General features: G+C 42.1%; 1 protein-coding gene and 1 long non-coding RNA gene across 4 annotated transcripts; one reads left to right on the forward strand and one right to left on the reverse strand.

The window, feature by feature from the left end:
• Nucleotides 1-19: 19 nt before the first annotated feature.
• On the reverse strand, nucleotides 20-20,710 carry appb (amyloid beta (A4) precursor protein b). 3 transcript variants are annotated; one of them, XM_084908238.1, is made up of 18 exons: nucleotides 20,503-20,710; nucleotides 14,876-15,043; nucleotides 14,658-14,787; nucleotides 14,447-14,556; nucleotides 14,000-14,190; nucleotides 13,700-13,920; nucleotides 13,351-13,518; nucleotides 10,973-11,106; nucleotides 10,480-10,554; nucleotides 8,438-8,596; nucleotides 8,114-8,242; nucleotides 7,914-8,013; nucleotides 4,585-4,652; nucleotides 4,145-4,283; nucleotides 3,991-4,044; nucleotides 2,245-2,336; nucleotides 2,009-2,155; nucleotides 20-1,931 (listed from the first exon to the last, which is right to left on the reverse strand). In XM_084908238.1, the coding sequence occupies exons 1-18, from the start codon at nucleotides 20,560-20,562 to the stop codon at nucleotides 1,830-1,832; spliced, it is 2,247 nt and encodes a 748-aa protein (XP_084764364.1). In that variant the 5' UTR covers nucleotides 20,563-20,710; the 3' UTR covers nucleotides 20-1,829. The 3 variants fall into 3 exon arrangements, with proteins under 3 accessions (XP_084764364.1, XP_084764363.1, XP_084764365.1); XM_084908237.1 differs by having other exon boundaries at nucleotides 14,447-14,559; nucleotides 20,503-20,709; XM_084908239.1 differs by lacking the exon at nucleotides 13,351-13,518 and having other exon boundaries at nucleotides 14,447-14,559; nucleotides 20,503-20,707.
• LOC146370796 (uncharacterized) lies at nucleotides 8,798-9,748 on the forward strand. The gene is made up of 2 exons (XR_014797181.1): nucleotides 8,798-9,198; nucleotides 9,277-9,748. It is a non-coding gene; the product is annotated as an uncharacterized LOC146370796 (long non-coding RNA).
• Nucleotides 20,711-20,740: the final 30 nt, after the last annotated feature.

A 20,740-nucleotide genomic window follows, 5' to 3' on the forward strand; every position in this document is an offset into this window, starting at 1 on the left:
TTGACAGACACCCAAATGCTTCTATGTACATTCAAAATTTTATTGATGGTATAGTGAGTGTAGAAAGCTTTTTCTAAGCAAATTGTTCATTTAACTACACACAGAGAAAGGTCACTGAATCAATGAGCAGAGGGACAAAGAGTTTGTTTCATCACTAGGCTCCAAAGATACCCAGAGTGAGCATCAATACAAATTGAAACATTTGCCTGATTAAGAGCTTCAGTCAGTGTCTATCCACGTGTGGGTGCAATGTGCAGGCGATATGTGTTGTATTTCTCATAGAAATGCACAATATGTCACATTCATGGTTAATAATTTAGAGAGAGGGCCATGTGTCTGTGACGTGGCAAATTGTTTCCTCCTAATAAGTTACAGATTCGACAGGAGCTGAAATATTGAGCACAGGACAAACAGAAGCGCTGTACACGTATACATTGGTGATGTAGAAAAATAGAACGTGACATTTGGTGGAGGAATGTGTCCAGAGAGGAGAAAATGTCTGATTTCCCCACGCCCAAACAGTCCTGTTTATGAAATGCTCACGTACGACGTCCCAAAGTGCCGCAATGTACAATATTGCTGACACAGCAAGAAGGAGAGGATAAACATGAGGGATGGGGAAGGGGGGTTGGGAAAGAAATGACTGGAAGTGGGAATGGAAGTGAAGGAAGGTGTCGTCATCTGAATTATTTACAGCAAAGACAGTGGAATGATAGGCTTTCATAAAAACTTTCCATCTTAAAAGGTTTGAACCTCGAGCCTCTTTCTAAGAAAAATCCAAAGTGCAGCGACAGTTGGCATCAGAGACTGTAACAGCAATATTTGGTGGCAATAATCAAAACTCCCAAAAATGACAAGAGTGCATAGAACGCAAACAAGTAACACAATCATCTTCCTTTCGGATACTATTACACTTCATATATTACATACATAGAGCTTTTTTTTCTGCCCATGCAGCTAACACAACAGTGAAGCATGGAGATGAGCAATAAAGAGCCAAGATTCAGTTAAAGCAAGTCTGTGACGACAAAGCAGACCGGATTCTGAATGCTCGTTTTTTTCTTCATGTCACAAAGAAGACACCAGAAATGTACAATCCTTCTAAAATATCTAGGGAGAGGACCCCCCTCCCCCTTCCCCTCCTCGTCCTGAGGACCTTCACATACAGTATACTTTTAATCAGTCATCAATATTGCCATGCACTACATATACTTACAGCTAATCTCTGTCTTAATATATTACACGTTTAAAAAAAAAATTAATGTTTTTTTCCTGCTTTTACATATTTTTGATTGTATATATTTATGTATTTTTTTCTTCATTTTTTTCTCATTTTTTGAAAAATAAACCTGAAACACTATAGTCGTGCGACGGGTCGCTCTGAGAGCTCTCGTCGGACCGGTTTGAGGAGCAGTGAGGGAGTAATTGGTAAATTCCAAGTTTCGGCTGTGGGTGTCTTACTGCCGTGATGTCGTATAAACAGTCGACGGGGGGTTTTCCAGTACAAATGCTATGAGAACTCCAGGGGCTGACTGAAATGTGTAGGTGTAACAGAGTACCTTTGTCTAACCGGGCTGCTGGGTAATGCTTAGCTCTGTACAATCAAGGGATTTAAGGAGGCTTTGTTCCATATCAGTTTTCTTTGGCCCAAACCCCTGACAAAAATGTCTCCTTTCCTTACTTTCAAAGACACAAACCAGGCTATGCAGTCATCCTCGCACCCTTCACCTCCTGAACAGGGCGCTGAAGGTGCTGGGGCTGAGGGCAAAGGAGCTGAATGGAACAGAGCGCAGGCCGACACTGTGGGGGAAATGTTGTTGTGCAGCTCTTTAGTTCTGCATCTGCTCGAAGAATTTGTAGGTGGGATTCTCGTAGCCGTTCTGCTGCATCTTGGCCAGGTGACGCTCCTCTGGCGTCACAGCTGCATCCACCTTTGGACAAGAGGAGGAGGAGTTACTAACACGCGAACTGTGTTTCATCTATGAGCACAAACTGGTGAGCCTTTTACCTCGATCACGCCGTGGTGAATTGAAGTGTATTGTTTCTTCCTCAGCATCACCAAGGTAATGACGATGACTGTTGCTATGACCACCCCACCAACCATCAGCCCGATAATGGCGCCTTTATTGGATCCAGCGTCATTAGTGAAAAACACCTGACATTAAAGAAAATAATAATATTAAGTCAGTCATAAATCCCTGAAGGAGATGATATTTGATGACTGGGTTTGCTGGGTTTTCCTACCAGTTTTTCATGATAAACTTCATATCCAGCACTCTGCCTCTCTTCAGTGTCCATCCGCACTTCTGGCATCTCCTCCGGCTTCAGGGCAGACACTGAAACCACAGAATCAATCACTCAAATTAATCCCAGAAATCGAGCACATGGATTTCTGCATCTCTCCTAAAACGGAGAGAAACAGAAAATCATTTGCACCCACAGCCATCAGGCCTTTTAATTCTCATCCAAATAGCAGATGAGCTATTTAAGTCATATGAATTTCCCTCTGGGATAAAAAAGAAAGATTCTTATCCTTAGTCTTATAGGAAATGAAGCAGCAGAAAGAAATTTAGAGGTGAAATAAAACCCCAAACTGTCCTTTAATACACAAACAGCAGGAGGAGGTGATTTCATTTGACACTGTGGATTCCTGTAAAGTCCTCAGAGTACGTGGGATTATTTGCCTCCGTATTAATCTATCAAGTAGTTGAACAATTTTTGGTGGATCAAAGGACACTTAAAGGAGTCTCATCGAAACCCAGGAGCCAACCACATCTCAAATGAATCTCGAAACTGGATATAGACCTGCCTTGTAATTTTGAGATGTTTTTACTGGGCATAAGTGTCAACTATTATCCAATTGTAATCATTAATCCTTCACCCACAGCAACTGATAGAAAACTTGCGTGTGATTCAAATACAAATCGTTTACAGGAAAGGATTACAACAGCTTTGTGCAGATGTTGCAACACTTTGATATGGACATATGCACACCACTTATTATTGTAACTGTAGAGTATTTCAATCACTTTACTGCCCAGTATCTTGTTTGTGTGTTTAGTGTTATGAGAACATGTGTGCAGTAAGACTGCAAAACCACAATCAGCACCACAGCATGTGAGTCACGGTCTACTCTGTCTCACCCTCTTTATGGGAAATATGAGTTACTACCATAATGTCAGGAGTACAGGGTACCACCTTTTTTAAAATTTCTCAGATATTCTTCTCGCCTCATGATCCCACCATCATTAGGTGTGAGTCTCCTGTCACACTGTGGTGCTCCGATTCTTGGTGATGATGTCGCTGCCATTATGGAGCTCACTTATGTTTATCTATGAGACACTTCTCTATCAAACACTAAATGTTTTTTTCCAAAAGGATCAAAAAGGCTACAACCTAATATTAAAGAAAGCCTGAAAGCTTTAGTGGAATTATAAAGACTCAGGAAACTGTAATAACTTATCTCCAACTAACAGTTTAAAATCACTCATATAAGGTTAGCTTTTCGCTCCTGATGCTTTTAGACGCCACTCTTCTTCCTCCTCTCATTTCCCTCATCCCCAAACCAATCGTGCCAGAACGCTTCCCCCTCCTTTAGCCTGGTTCTGCCAGAGGTCTCTTCATCATGTGTGTCCTCACAGGGGATTCTCTCTAATATCGTAGGCTCTTTTTCATATAGTATAAAGCACCTTATAACAACTGTTGTTGAACTGGTGCTTATTAAATAACAGGAATTGAATGAAACTGAATATAGTCAGTGTTATATTATGTTCATACTCCCTGAGGTTTCTCTCTTCAGTCTCCTTCTCTGCTTAAGAGGAGCACAAGCTGCACCTGTGCTGCTGTTTCGACTGACTCTTAGCATGAGGTCTGGCAAGTGCAATGTTAGAAACGACCTGAATTTTGAAACCTGTCCTTAATATGCAGTAAATGTATACGAGTGAGGATGTAAGTATGTACTGTGTTTCCGTTTGGACTTCACATACATACCAGGTCGTGTGGGGAGTCCTCTGTCTGGAATTGGACGAGCATCGACGGGTTCAACTACAGAAATACAGCGTGTAACAAAAATATTCAATATCAAACCACATTTTTAAAAAGTTAATAAAATTCAATTTATGTCACAAAATGTAGTGTGTGTCACCATGGTTCTCTGTGTTGGGCTGATTGAAGCTCTCAGGGTGAATGAACCCCAGCCCATCCAGGCCAGGGTCCATAGGAGCAGAGCTGTAGGCCTGATCAGGCATCAGAGCGTCGTTGCCATAACTCACCCTGCCATCCATCTGCAAACACAGAGGAATGTTAATCAGGATACGTGGCGTGTGGGTGGCTTTTTATTTTTAACCCAATCAAATTATGATGACTATGTGGAAAAGATCACTAATAAAACCTCATTTAAACAGGCGCAGTATCACAACATCCTTTTCTTTGTTAATCGCTTTAATTACACTACACTCCCATCACGTCAGTGGTTACAGTGACTTTGTTTTGTCATGTCAGTCTATGTGATTCCATTATTTATGCCAGAAAGTCCACGTTCACACAGAAGACTTTGCATTTGTGAGTTGGTGCAACTTGACTCACCCGACCATCGCTCTGCAGTGAAGAGACTTGCTGAAACAGCTCCGCCTGAACTCGCTGCATTATAATTGCTACAAAGAAAAGGAACAAAATGAGAATGAAGCAGATGGCTAAGTGATGACAAATCCGAGAAAGGAATGTGGCGGTTAGAGGGAAAAACAAATCAAGGCTACACAATAGCCTAAAGTGGTGAAAGTAATCGTGGCGGAATGAAACTGCATTATCAGTGTTTTAGTGTCCTATAATCAGTGGACTTCAAACACATGTTAAAAGCATCGCTTTAATTCACACTACAGGGAGTTAAAGGGTACTGAATAAGTGTGGTTTGGATGGTTGTTGTATAACACAGATTGTATAATCTCAAGTTTTATATTTAATCAGGACAATATAAGATCTCAGAATCTCTTTTTACATATGCTGCCCAAAGTAGCAGCACATACATAACAACAGTTAAGTACATGCAATTAGAAAATAAACATACATAAAAACAGAGAAACAACCAAAATTTATAAACTTCGTTGTCAATAAAAAATGAATACCTCAGTAAAAGTAACTGTCTAATGCTGGAAACAAAGGTAATAATACTCAGGCGAAACATTTGCATCCGAGGAATTTAAAAATTGCCTTAAATTCATGAAGTTAGAGCAGTCCCTCAAGTTTTAGTGATTCTCGCTTATTTCAGGAGGAAATTCCAAATTCTACATGACCCTTTGGGACAGGTAGAGGGAATGAATCTTGGGACCTTGGGGCCTAAAAGACAAGCTTCCCACACTTTTTTTGATGAACGCAATTACACTCGTTTTCTTAATAACGGCCAAAACTGGTCTGATTCGATATGTAGCCATCTGTAGTGGACTACAACGGTGAAACAGGGGAACTGAAAAAACCTGATGAAAGATGCAACATTTATTATCTGACTTTTTCACTCTCTTTTATGAGCTGAGACTCTGTCCGTTGAATATTACTGTCACTGTGGCTGGACTTATGCTTTGCCCTACACTAATGTTGAAAGGCATATTCACATTTCTGCCATTGTCAAATACAGGCTTTTGCAGTTACATATAATCTGTAGGAGTTGGTACACACCTCATGCTGTAACTGGCATATCTACATGAGATCTCCTCTGCTTCACCTTTCTTGGTTAAAACGCAAATCAAAACTAAGCTATCAGTCTTTCGGTGAACCATGCTCGCCTTTATTTCTTTTTAATATTACATTCTGTTCCAGCATGGTCCCTTTGACCCACTAAGCACTGGTCTCTGCCTGAACAGCATGCCTTAGGAACGAATTGAGAAAGACTTTCTCCCAGCAGGTAAACTGCCCCGTCAAACAAACCAAAACAAACAAACAAAAAACATAAAATATAAGTGAAAAACGTTAGTCATCGGCTTTCACAACAATTAAACAAACATGCTATTATGTGCCAAGTAAGACAAGTGCTGACAGGTGGAAGGTTTTCCCCATTCTGAAGGCAACAAAACAGCCATTTAATAGGACTGTCAAAATAATGCCTTTACAGGGAGTGCAGAATTATTAGGCAAGTTGTATTTTTGAGGAATAATTTTATTCTTGAACAACAACCATGTTCTCAATGAACCCAAAAAACTCATTAATATCAAAGCTGAATGTTTTTGGAAGTAGTTTTTAGTTTGTTTTTAGTTTTAGCTATTTTAGGGGGATATCTGTGTGTGCAGGTGACTATTACTGTGCATAATTATTAGGCAACTTAACAAAAAACAAATATATACCCATTTCAATTATTTATTTTTACCAGTGAAACCAATATAACATCTCCACATTCACAAATATACATTTCTGACATTCAAAAACAAAACAAAAACAAATCAGCGACCAATATAGCCACCTTTCTTTGCAAGGACACTCAAAAGCCTGCCATCCATGGATTCTGTCAGTGTTTTGATCTGTTCACCATCAACATTGCGTGCAGCAGCAACCACAGCCTCCCAGACACTGTTCAGAGAGGTGTACTGTTTTCCCTCCTTGTAAATCTCACATTTGATGATGGACCACAGGTTCTCAATGGGGTTCAGATCAGGTGAACAAGGTGGCCATGTCATTAGTTTTTCTTCTTTTATACCCTTTCTTGCCAGCCACGCTGTGGAGTACTTGGACGCGTGTGATGGAGCATTGTCCTGCATGAAAATCATGTTTTTCTTGAAGGATGCAGACTTCTTCCTGTACCACTGCTTGAAGAAGGTGTCTTCCAGAAACTGGCAGTAGGACTGGGAGTTGAGCTTGACTCCATCCTCAACCCGAAAAGGCCCCACAAGCTCATCTTTGATGATACCAGCCCAAACTAGTACTCCACCTCCACCTTGCTGGCGTCTGAGTCGGACTGGAGCTCTCTGCCCTTTACCAATCCAGCCACGGGCCCATCCATCTGGCCCATCAAGACTCACTCTCATTTCATCAGTCCATAAAACCTTAGAAAAATCAGTCTTGAGATATTTCTTGGCCCAGTCTTGACGTTTCAGCTTGTGTGTCTTGTTCAGTGGTGGTCGTCTTTCAGCCTTTCTTACCTTGGCCATGTCTCTGAGTATTGCACACCTTGTGCTTTTGGGCACTCCAGTGATGTTGCAGCTCTGAAATATGGCCAAACTGGTGGCAAGTGGCATCTTGGCAGCTGCACGCTTGACTTTTCTCAGTTCATGGGCAGTTATTTTGCGCCTTGGTTTTTCCACACGCTTCTTGCGACCCTGTTGACTATTTTGAATGAAATGCTTGATTGTTCGATGATCACGCTTCAGAAGCTTTGCAATTTTGAGACTGCTGCATCCCTCTGCAAGATATCTCACTATTTTTGACTTTTCTGAGCCTGTCAAGTCCTTCTTTTGACCCATTTTGCCAAAGGAAAGGAAGTTGCCTAATAATTATGCACACCTGATATAGGGTGTTGATGTCATTAGACCACACCCCTTCTCATTACAGAGATGCACATCACCTAATATGCTTAATTGGTAGTAGGCTTTCGAGCCTATACAGCTTGGAGTAAGACAACATGCATGAAGAGGATGATGTGGACAAAATACTCATTTGCCTAATAATTCTGCACTCCCTGTATGTCTGCTGAGCACTTGTAACTCTTGCTGAGTGAGCAATCGCGTTTAGCATGTGAATAAAACAACAAGAATACTTTCACAGATTTCGCAACCTATGACCTAATTTTAATACCAACTGCCTAAAACCAGTGAAGCACTGGAGGCTACAAATGACATTTGGATGAATTCTCAGTAATAGATGTTTCGGGGATTTACTGTGATGAGTGTCCTCAACCTTTGACTTTTAAGAATAGGACATGAATAAACACATACCGACTTGGTTTTGGATCTCATTTGCCACACTTGGCACCTTGTAGAGCAGACCCAACGACTGATTCATCCTCTCATCAATGACACGAAGATGAGTCAACACCTGGAGATGAGAAAAAAGCAAACTTTGTGATTGTGTCCATTTTAAAAGCCGTAACTTATTTTTATGATGCTCAAAGACTTTGACTGTTTGATCCAGATACCTGAGGGCGGATCTGAGCAGCCTTCTTGGGATCGACTGTGCGGACGTGCTCATAATGCTTCAGCGTGTGCTGCCTGTCCTTCTGCTCTGCACGGATGTACTTTTTCAGCAGGCTCAAAACTTGACGGGACTGGTGGTGGCACAGGGTTATGTAATAAGTGGAATTATAACACGTTGGATACACTTCTTAAACATGTGCGCCTTGCTGATAAACAACCTCAAAAGACTCATTGATCAAAACTGTTTGGCACCAATTTAGAGTATAAAATCAATGTAGCGTTCCTGTTATTAGGATGTTGTTAGGTGTGTGGGGACATGCGCGTACCCGTGGAGGATTGGCCTGCAGGGCGCTTAGGTAATTTTCGAGAGCCCGGCGTCGGCGGCTGTTCAGCAGAGCTTCCACCCGGGCCATGTGGGTTTCCACCAGCTGCTGCCTCTCCCCCGCTGCCTCCTGCTCCAAAGCCTCCACCTTTATCTGGAAGTGCTGCAGATACAGTACTTTTTACACAGTCAGTATATGAACAAATACCCACACTGCAATACGGTAGAAACATGTGTTTGGAAAGAAGAGGTCTGTCTTATTTCCACCATTAAATACAATGATACACTTTCTACCTCAGGCCTGACAGATATATTGGCTAACAAGTATCACAGGCTGATATTGGCCATCATCATTTATAGGGATGGGTATCGAAAACCGGTTCTTGTTGAGAACCGGTTCCCACTGTTTCAATTCCTTGGAATTGTTTGCCATTTTTGCAAACGATTCCCTTATCGATTCCAGTCGCCCCGAATGATGTCACCACGTTGCGGAGCGTCATTTACCTGGCAGGAAACATGGCGGCTCAAACGCTCAAAAGTTTGATTATACTTTACGAGAACGGATGACAACAGGGCAACTTGCAATACTTGCAAAGTAGATATTTCATTTAAGGGAGGAAACACTACGAATATGCAAAAGCATTTGCTCACAAAACACGCGATGACCTGAAATGAATGTCGTGTTTTTAATTTCGCTCCGGACTCGTGAATCTCAACCCAGCAGCAGTGGTAACGTTTGCACGTCCTCTCCCGTTAATGCGGCAGGTAAATAATCAACTAACAGTGCATATTATGTTAGCGCGATCTGCCTCATTACAAAACCTGCCATTACTGTGCATTTAGGTGACCATGATGAGAGAGACAGAGTCTGGCTGGCTCAGATGCTGGCAGTTCTCGCTGCAGTTTACCGGTAGCGTCTCCTTTCAGGCCAGGATAGACGAATGTCACCGAGCAGTGACTAAGTTTGTGGTCAAAGGCTTGAACCTATTTGCCACAGCAGATGCCCCGATTTTCGGTAAGTGAATGTGTTTAATTGTAGGCAGGGACATTACTGGATATTCTTGTGTAATTGCTACAGAATAATTTATGTTATACTTTGTTATTGCTACAGAAGAATATTTATTTTATTATTTTACATTTACTATTTTTTTTTCCTGGGGACCCTGTGACACCCCATGGAAGAGCCATAGGCTGGATCTCTTAAGATCTCACTGTTGGGTTTGTAAGGCCATGTTACTCCTAAATTTCTATCTTGTTCAAAGAGAAGATATAAAACAAAGTTCTAAGCTAATCGACCTTAGTGTTCTCCTTTTTTTTTTTAAAAAGAATTGATAAGAGAATCGATAAAGAATCGAATCGTTAAACAGAATCGAAACTGGAATCGGAATCGTGAAAATCTTATCAATACCCATCCCTAATCATTTATTTATCTGAAATGTATTCTACAGGGTTAAAAATACTGACGACCTCCAATGCTACTCCTCAGCCTTCTTGAGTTATCACATTTACAAGATTTTCAGAAGACTTGACATGTGGACCTTGAGGTCAAGTATTTTAGTAGATGCACATATGGTATCAATTTTCAAATTTTACGTTGCCTCATTCTTGAATTGTCTTGTTCATAAACTTGGATGTCCATGCTGCTCGCCCAGCCACCCATCGGGATGACGACAGCACCCCATCGTCCTTTTACTGCTCAAGTGTAAGATGAACCTCTCGCTGACCCATTTCAGAATATCAGCTGACACATCGTCAATTACAATTATTAAATCTTATTTTTATCTCCCTGTCGCAAACTCCATGGACATTTAAATCCATTCAATTCATTAGGGTTAATTAAGATATAACAACTCACTTAACTGGCTTTAAATGTAATCTCCTTTATAAATGCACCCGCAACCAAGAAACTCTAAATTCTATTTCTCTTAAACTTTTGCCAAATTTGTCCAGGATAATATAAATCTCAGTTATGTAATGTATATGTATGTAATGTAACTCTTTTTGGCAATTAAACATTTACAGCAGACACTGTGGCCTGATTCCTACCTGGATGACTGCTTTCTTGTCTGCACGAGGCAGATTCTTGGCCTGCCTCTCAGCCTCCTCCCACTCCTTCATAACCTGAAGTGTCAGATTGAAAGAAAAAGCAAGACGTTTAAGCTTCTGTCATGGTCTACATCAGCGGTCCCCAACCCCCGGGCCTCGGACCGGTCCGTGAGTCGTTTGGTACCGGGCCGCGAGAGTTGAGGCTCAGGTGTGAAATGTATGGTTTTCAGGGTTTTAATCGGTTTTCAGCGTTATTTTGTTATTGTTTTTATCGTTAACTCGGTTTTCCTGGGTCTTTTCACGTGTGTTATCTTCTTTTTTCCGGTACAGGTACTAGTTTTATTTTGTTGTATTTATCCGCGACACCTTAAAGGCCGGTCCGTGAAAATATTGTCGGGCATAAACCGGTCCGTGGCGCAAAAAAGGTTGGAGACCGCTGGTCTACATCATATTGAGAGGAATGCTTACGATAAGAAAACACACAAACACACACCTGGGACATCTTTTCACGGTGTTTGGCTTCCAGGCTTTCTTTGGCCTTCTGGAAGTCTGTGTGTTCGCTGTCGTCACCGGGTGATTCCAGGTAGCGATCCACAGCGTCTGGAGGACTGGGGGCCATTGTTGGTACTGGATGAGAGTACGGGGAGACGGGAATTAAACACAGAGCAGTTGAAAGCAAACTGAGGCGCAGAACAGAGATAGACAGATGTTTAAATGCAGGAAAAACACTGAAATCGGTCGGCTGGAAACCCACAATGCATTCAGTTATAAACGATTCCACTTGTTTGATGAAAGGGTGGGTTAGGGACTTGAGAGATTAGGTACACACAGAAAATTAATGGAAATTCTATGTAAATATTTACATAAGAGATAAGCAGGATTTCAGGGGACAGAAAGTGAAGTGTTTCCCACAGTTTTTGTGTGTCTGTTGAATGTGGGACCATGGAGATAAGGACTGCTGAGTCAGGATGAGGGCCGACTGTATCGCTGATGAATTCGCTGTGAGGAAACGGAAACCAGCTTAAAACTTAAAAGAGTGCATTCCCTTTTACCACACACGCCACCAACACACATCTGGTTAAGACACACCGATGGAATCTTCACTACTACAGAGCTGCAGGCACAATTTTTTTTTATTCATTTTTTTTTTTTTTTTTTTTTTTACAAACACACACTGCAGTGTGAAGCATGCAGACACACACGGGTATAGAAACGCATGCAGACACAAGGTGGCATTCACCGTTGGGTCTTCACACTGTTATGACGGCGATGCGGGTTAGAAATGATTCAATGAGTGATTAAATGGTTTGGAGGTGAACGACTGTGTCATGGCCACTCTGCACCATGGAAACTCTCCTGTTGGCCAGTAGGATTTAAAAAACTAAACTAAACTAAACAAAAAAAAACACTGCTGGCACTGAGTCACGCACTAATAAAACTGCAATTTATCTTCATTTAATCCCTCGTTTATCATTCTAATTAAGCAGAATTAACCCTGTTTTAATGATTTGCTTAAACCCACAGTGTCCAGAGGTTTCAGGGAGTAATCAGCCTATTTAAATAATGAAATTTATTTTTTTCATATTTCATATGTGGGTTTGACTTATAAGCGAGTTCTCATAAAGAGGTATCTGAATTGCAAAGAAGCAGTGAAATCACAGATCTGTGAAGCCTGCTAACATGTTAACAATATTACTTATATAATGTTAAAGTCACTTTTCAATGCAAATTAGTTTGATTTGTAGGATTTCACACATTAAAACTAACTAGGAAAATAGGATTTCCAAAAACAATAAATCTACATGCCACGTTATCTGTTGTTAACGCCAGCAAGGATGTATTTCAGCATCGAGCTACCACAGGGTGAGTACACTATTGTGCAAGCTACACCTGTTAAGAACACAAAAGAATGTTATTGAAAATTATGTAAACATTTGAGCTGCACTCTTAGCCAAAAACCCCGCATGTGTTTGTTTAACGCTGTGTTTGTTTAACGCTGTGTTTGAACCGCGTGTGCTACAGTGAAATCTATAACAAAGTGTAACCCATTATTTATCTTTGCCATTAATGGCACCTTTTTTTTTTTTTTTTTTTTTTTTTTAGAGACTTCAAACAAAGTCCAGTTTTTAACTTTAACCCTGAATACCCTCATCTCATCATATCTTAATGTAAAAGTCATCAAGCCTGCTCTATCTCTCTGTTTTAGCCTGTTAGCGAAGCATAAGCAGACTCGCCTCTGGCAGCAGCTTAACCCTCTCGAGGCAGGCGTTGCCGATTTGCAACAGTTAAAAGCTAACAACCTGATTACCCCACATACATATTTTATGAGTTTTTTTTACTCAGAAGTACCACTGCAGGACTTGGTTGTGCATTAGCAACAAAAGGTTTAATTTGAGCCTGAGAGGGTTAATGTTAGAGTTAGGGGGGGGGTTCTCTTTTTACCTATAAAACAAAATGAGCAATATTCCCCAGAGTGTCAGCAGTTATTTGGTACACTGTATGTGTGCCACATTTTCACTTTTGACTTTTGAAAGATTTTTCTCCTCAGGTAGAACTAACAATGATTTGGTCCTTTTGAACTAGGTTTGCTCACAGCCTTGTAATGTTGTGGCCCTCTTTTTTCTTCTTCTTGTGTCTACTTTTGCTTTCCAATTCAAAAATACAGTTTCTATCTTGATGGAAAAAATGATGAAATGAATGAAACTACAGCCAGTTGTCAGTGCTCTGAAAGGTTAACAGGCCTCAGACGGTAAGGTCAGTGAGAGACAGAAAGAACGAGCGAGCCAGAGAAACAGTCTGCAGCAGCCTGAGGACAGGAATCAGGCTCCTGATGTGGACACTTCAGGTTGTAGCTTCAGTCCCGGGACTTACACGAGCTGCTGCAGACAGCGAGGCAGTACTCCTCCGACTCAAAGTTATTCCTGTTGCCCCCACAGCCCCCAAACAAGAAGGGGGCGCAGCGGCCCGTCTCAGGCATGAAGTACCAACGCTCCAGCATGGCGTGACATGGGCCTGACTCAGCACGAGCCCAACAAACCGCTGAGACATGTACACATAGGCAAATTAAACATGAATGCAAAAGGTGAGGTTTGGAATTTTATGGGAGACAGAAGAAACTCAACATAGTGACACATAATGGAAATCAAACCATGAACAAAAAACAAACAAACAAAAAAACTTAAGAAGAGTGAGAAGAGGGCAGAACTGCTTCATTTCTCACCTCTAACGACCTCTTCAACTGACTCAGTGGTGGTGGTTGTCGTTGTTGTCATGGCGATGTTAGCGTTGGGCTCATCGCCATCTCGGTCATCCGTCATATCGACTTCCTCGTCATCTTCTTCTCCATCCCCGTTGTCATCCCTTTCAAAAGTTTCCACCTCTTCGTCCACATCCTCGTCATCCTCCCTGGCGGCCAGCTGTATGTCCGTTGGGCGGGTCATGCTGCGGTCAGAACGGGTGGTTCAGCCTTTGTATCAACAGGCGTGCACAGAAACGAGTCAAAGTCCACCTGTGATCGTACCTGTTATCAGAGTATTCGCTCTCAGCTCCGCCCCACCACACATCGGATTCCTCCCCCTGAAGCTGTGCGCTGTCTGACTCCCGTTCAGCCCAGGCCGGGCAGCACACAAACTCCACCCCTCGAAAACGGTCTATACCACATGGCAGCAGCATCCCGTAGTCGTGGAGATTCATGGAGCGGTCTCCGCAGTACTAATTTTAACAGCACACAGCATCCAAAATCAAACACCATAATGTTCAATCGGTTTAATCCTTATGAGAGCTAATTGCAGCAAACCCAGAAACCTGAACTATGGCTTACTGAATATAAACGGCACAGAAAAGGACAAGAATAACTCAGAAGAAAGTGCCAGGGAAGGCTGACAGCACTGAGTCATACAGTGGCGCTACCACAGAACCAGAAGGACAATGAGGGAAGCAAACAGACACAAAAAGCCACCCTCCTCACCTCTTTGGCTACAGTGTGCCAGTACAGGTGGCTCTCGCATTGATCCATACGCTCCTGGTGCAGAAACTTACACTTGTCGGGAACGAGCAGGGCGTCACTCACAAACTCTCCTACTGCAACAGAAATACACCTTTTTGCATGTATTGTACACTTTTAAAGATGCAACCATGCATAAACACACTCAGTAACAAAGGGACTAAAAAAAGCTCACCCAGACAGCGGTGTGGCACCACAATATGTGCATGACTGCGGCATTGCCTGCGGTCCTTCCTGCACCAGTTGGAGATGCTGACAGGCTGGTTGGCCTCCACAACATTTGTAATCTGCAGCTCTGGGTACACCTGTGCAAACATGGGAGATTTGAATGTTATTGCTGCAATACTTCATACCTCTCTCTCTCTGCAGTGCTGTTTTACTCGGTTGAAATACCTCCTGGCAGTACTGCAGGATGCCCTCCTTGGTGCCAATGCAGCTCTTGGTACCGGAAGGGTCGGACTCCCATTTGCCGCTCTGCACATTGATGTGCATGTTGAGCTTCCCGCAGAACATGGCCACCTGGGGCTCGGTTAGCAAACCCACCGAGTCATCATCTGGCACCTGGACAGAGAAAAAGTATAAAACAGAACAATAACGAAAACTACCAAACTCCCTAAAGTATAGCTTATCCAGAAATATCTCATCATGCAGCTTATATGTACCAAGTTCCTCTGAAGTCATTCTACTGCATACTTCAAATATAAAGTAGTGAGATTAATAAGTCATAAAGATGAATGCTTTTAAATTCCTCAACAATACTACTGCCATATAACAGCACATTTTCTGTTTTCTTAATCTGTCTGTCAAGTCTGGCTTTACTCCATTAGTTAAAGTACAATGGGAGTGTTCAGAAGGGAAAATAAAAGTAATCTACAAGGTATTAAATTCTAGCTACGAAAAAAACCCCATAAGGTATAAATAATGTCTTTCCATAGAACCGGGTTTGGCAGTCGATTTAATAGGATGCTGCTATCAGCATATTTTTCCATCCTTTTTGTTTGGGACACAATTGGTGGAAGTCTTGATGTGTTTTCGCCTTTGTGGGGCCTTGATTTTCTGGCAGATAACACAAAAAAGCTGATGGTGCACACTGACAAAACGCTAGCCTCCGAGCCAACTGTTGCCAATTATTAAATGACTAATTCTGACATTATGATGTGTTTGCCTGCGAATAACAGCACATAATTAGACTCCTGTGAATATGCATGTCATAACCCATTGTTTCTAGTAGCTGGTCTGCCTGGTCTGCATTATGTTACCCAATTACTCACTTATTTATATTTCTAATTACATCTTTTTGGGGTATATCAACTGAGGATGTGTGTGTGTGGTTTAACATCTGCTGAAGGGCACATCATTCCACTCATAGCTATTCACCCCATATACTAGGTGGGTGTCTCGCTCCAAATATCTGTAGCATCAATACTAACGCTGGTACTAGTATTGGATCGATACTAGCGCGATAGGATCGATACTTTGTTTCTACCCTCCGAGTTCAGTATACAGCCCACTGAATTGTGTTAAAAAATATTTTCTTTTGGAAATGTAAGAATAAAGCTCAAATATTAATTTTAAAAAATGTTGGAAACTTTTTGTGTTGACTGTCACATTTACTTTATTCCAGCTTATAGCAGGTTTAAACAACAGAAGTTCACCCAAAGCACTTCAGAGAGGGGCAGATGTGCATTCCAGGTCCCACCCCCAAAAAGCAGTCTCAAACTACATGAAAAGCTGAAAGATGTGAAAATCATGATTTAGTGGTCATCAAAATGTGTTCAAAAACCTTCTTGTGTCCTCTGTAATTAAACCTAGTTTTTACCAACTAGGTCTAATCTCTAAGGCCAAGCCATACTTACCACGTGAGGATCTTGAAAAACATATCCATGCCTTTGTCACATCTAGATTAGACTACTGCAACTCCCTATACACTGGTCTCCAATCTGCCCTTCTACATAGACTGCAACTTTCTCAAAATGCTGCGGCACGCCTCTTAAATGGAACTGGTAGGTTTGAGTCTATTACCCCAATTCTCTTTGACCTACAATGGCTTCCCATTAAATATCGCATTGATTTTAAAATCTTATTGCTTACTTTTAAAATCATAAATAATATCGCACCTAGCTATCTTACTGATCTTCTCAGCCTCTATATTCCTAGGAGAGCACTGAGATCAACAGGCCTATTGCTCTTGGTGCAACCTAGGTCACAGCTAAAGACCAGAGGTGACCGTGCTTTCGCTCCAGTTGCACCTAACATCTGGAACAATCTCCCACAAGCTATTTGCGTGTCTGATTCGATCCAGACTTTTAAATCTCAATTGAAAACGTATCTATTTGGTTTAGCCTTCCTGGCTATCTAGAGTACGCTTCTTGTAAGTGTACTCGCATGGAACCCCTTTTCTTCTGTTTTGTTGAACAATGTTTTGTATTGATTTTACCTTTGAAGTTTTATTTTGATATCTGCTTACCTTGTATGCTTGATTAATCAATGCTTTCTACCTGCTAGCTTATTTGCATTTGTATTTTGCTACTACTTTTACTGGATTTTGTGAAGCACTTTGGTGTACCTCTGATTTTAAATTTGCTATACACATAAAACTGTATTGCATTGTACAATTTGCAGATTGATGATGCTTTAGATCATAAAGCAACCTCTTCTCGGCGAGAAGCCGGGGCTTGGGAGAGCCCGATTGTCCTGCGGAGACGTTTGCTGCCGGATACTCGATGGTCGTTGCGTCGTGTGTCTGGCGACACTCTCGATGGAGGACATTGAACGACATCTACCAATTCAGAACCACGATAACAGAGTTCTGGCTGACTGGAGCTGGCTCGGACCTGGCTTATTGAAGAACAAGAAGCGGCAACAGCTGTTAAAAATCCCATAAGGCTGGCCAACATGATAGACGATGGGCAGGGCTGTGAGTACTCAGACTGTGTTTACTGAACACAACATGGATAAGATCTTGGAGAAGCTCATGGCTCTGCAATATGGATAAGATCTTGAGGTGACACTGCAACGGGAATTGAGAGACCTGGTGGCCAGTGATGGACATTAGACCAGCTGCAAAATTGGATGCAGTTTGTTCGCACTAACCAAAACAACTACCATCTCACCTCATTCTGCCCCCTGGCGCCAGCTGGATGCTCAAGGCAAAAGCTGATAGGAATAACAAAATTCTCCCTTAGATAACAAAACTGGTTTTTGTGACTTTCTCCCACCTCCTTCAAGGCCACCCGCGTTGACCAAAGATTGTGGACTTTTGCCTAATGGAGTAAAGGGAGACTTTCTCTCGGCTGAACACGGAGAAAACACACACACACACACACACACACACACGCATATGGGCTCAAATTGTGATCATAAATATTTTGTACTTGTAAATCAGGATTTGTATATGGAAAAAGAATTTGTGCGTGCGTAAAAAAGATTTGTTTCAAGTTACAAGTACGAATTTTGACCCTATTTTTCTTCCTTTCATCTGGTTGGTCAATGTCATGTCAATCACAAATTTAACTATCCAATCAGAGAATAGATGGGTTAGTCTGTCAGAGGGGCACTTTTTTGAACTGCAGGTCCTTGAAGGGTAATACAGTTGGACGCTAGAGGATCTCTATGTAAATATCCAATAGAAGCTAGGTCCCCTAACTTTCAGTAGCTGTTGAAAGGATAAAGTTGTGGTATATCAGTGGTTAGAAATACCATTATTACTTTAGGATGAGTTTAACACAAAGTCAGGGCTGACCCGGCTGCTGAGCTCTGTGGGTTTTTGCAGCAGCTCTACCTGTACTAGATGCACCTGCTCCTTGTTGTTTCTATCTCTGACTCTGACGCTGTTGAAAAGTCTCTGGAGGTCCCTGTATTAAGCACGTAAACCTGTGACACAAAACTCGGACCACCACAGACTGTTTTCCTTCGTGGTGATGAAGGAAAACGCTGTGCTGGCATGTAAAAGGGCATTTATTCCCTTCAAGGACCTGAAGCTCCATAAAGCACCCCTCAAATAGCCAAACCCATCTGTTCTCTGATTGGATAGTTACATTTGTGATTGACATGACATTGGACAAACAGAAGAAAGGAAGAAAAATAGGGTCAAAATTCATACTTGTAACTTGAAACTCGAATGCAGTTTCACACGTATTTTTTGGCTAAGTCCACACACAAATCTTTTTTACGCACACACAAATTCTTTTTACACATACAAATCCTGATTTACAAGTACAAAATATTTCTAACCACAATTTGAGCCCATACACGCACAGGTACGCATGTACACTGACACAGACCTACAACGTCATGCTGCTCTGTTGTATCTTAATTGCCCCTTGGGGATAAATAAAGTCTCTCTGACTCTGATAAATCATGACACACTGCCTTCCCTGGTTAAAAGTATAGGCAATACTGGCCCTTGATTTACTTGGTATCACATTGATATGATTGATTGCGTTATCACAGCACTACCATATACTCCATTACTTATTTATGTCTTTCAAAGTGACGCTGCCTGTTTTCATATTTAAGCCTCAACCAGTTTTTCATAAAGCCGCATGTTACTAGTAAACCAATCCAAGATTACCCTAAAATAACTTAATGTATTTTGGTGCTGCAGGGCTTGTATATCATTTTCACATTACGACAAAAAAAAAACAATAAAACAAAAAGAGAGAAAGCGAAATCACTACAGCATAATAGGCTTGTGGGTGCTGGGATAAACTAAACTGGCAAGAGAGTAAAACAATCCTCGGTATGCTTACCGTGACAAACCTCGTGGAAAATTATAATCTCTATATCGCCGGAGGCTTGGTGCGTAAAAGGCAGCACAATGCTGATTTCAACGTTACAAAACAAATGCAGCTCAAATGTCACGACAGACACGGGTATGGTGTCGATAGTGTGTACCGCATAATTTTGCTGTGGAGACATTTTCACTGCACCACACACAGGGGCTGGTGAGCCTGCAGTGTGAAAAACAACCCCTTCGCCGTGAATGTAACGTGACAGTGAGGAAAAATGCACTAATTGATTTACAGGTGCACATTCATCCTTTTTTCCAGCTGTCCTGGGCAACATATTCCTCTGTGGTCCATCAGAGGAACACCAAGCTGCAGGCGCCATCTTGCTTGTGTGAAACTAATAAGGCTGCATCCTTTTTCCATTCTCCTCAGCAGTTTCACCGCCCCGCAGCTCCGCTGGACCAGGCGGCCCAGCGCGACATTATCTACGCTATATAAAAATAAATAAATAAATAAAAGGCTGGTGTCACCGGACACAGTTGGGTTATTTACACACATGATAAACCCTTCTTGTTTTTCTAGAAGGGTACTGGGTTTAAATCCGTCCAGGTATTTAACAGTGGACTTGACATTTACAGCTGTGTTGTCATTTTCTAGAAAAAAAGCTAGCCACCGTTAGCTCCCTACACCCTTCTCGGTGCTATAACCCGGCGAAAGGCGTAGCGGTTAAACTGTTAATACTTCTCTTAACGTAAAAAGCAAACATTAATGAGTAGTAGGAGAATGAAAAAAAAAAAACACTCCGTGACTAATAACATCCGACATGACAGGGCCAAGAAACCAACCACTGACATCTAACGGTAGGCCGCGGTAGCATTGCTGACATTCTTGGTTTGGTGGTTTATTTTGCGCAGCGACTCTGTGTGTGTACACTGCAGGTCTGCGATTAAGGTGGATTCACAGGGCACATTTTCACCTCTGTTAAAAACAGAGGGCATCCATTTACAGGATTAAAGGCTGCGTGGGCCGCTCACAAGCCCTTACATCGCGTTATCTTTGGCAGCAGCACCTTCTAATAGCTCTTATGTCATCCATTAGCAGCCACGCCGTGTTGTTATGACTCCATCTAATCTGCATATGTTATTTTTTTAATAGTCGTTATGAAGATTTAACACGGTGTGTGTATGGAGAGGGGGTGTCGGGGTTAGTGTTTGACAGCTACGGTGGCATAAGAGTCTGGCCCAGGTAACGGTTAGCCGCCACAGGCTGCGGTTTCTCCGCTAAACTCACCTCGGATGAAAGCGTCAAGGTCGCCACGAGTAACAGTAGAAACGCCGCGTGCTCCCCCATACCGTCCTCCCGGTGTCCAGCAGCGCCGTTATGTTCACGATTTGTCCGTTTGCACAAAGAGAAATGTCGGGATATGCGTCGACGCAGTGGTGGATGCTATTGTCCCGATCCTGCTGATCCAGCTCCCGGTGACGGCGCGAGGCTGGAGGATGTGTTTGGATTGGTGGGAGCGGGCGGA

The sequence above is a fragment of the Perissodus microlepis genome, chromosome 16 (genome assembly GCF_051167445.1).
Source record: "Perissodus microlepis isolate ML-2025 ecotype Zambia chromosome 16, ASM5116744v1, whole genome shotgun sequence".
Classification (NCBI taxonomy): domain Eukaryota; kingdom Metazoa; phylum Chordata; class Actinopteri; order Cichliformes; family Cichlidae; genus Perissodus; species Perissodus microlepis.

Excerpts from the sequence above, each read along its gene's own strand:
- appb (XM_084908237.1), bottom strand. The coding sequence starts at position 20,562 with ATGGGGGAGCACGCGGCGTTTCTACTGTTACTCGTGGCGACCTTGACG. Across the intron at positions 14,560-14,657 it reads GGTGCCACACCGCTGTCTGG|TAGGAGAGTTTGTGAGTGAC; the intron begins GTGAGCTTTTTT and ends TTTCTGTTGCAG. Across the intron at positions 11,107-13,350 it reads CGCTGTCTGCAGCAGCTCGT|TACCAACAATGGCCCCCAGT; the intron begins GTAAGTCCCGGG and ends ACTCTCATCCAG.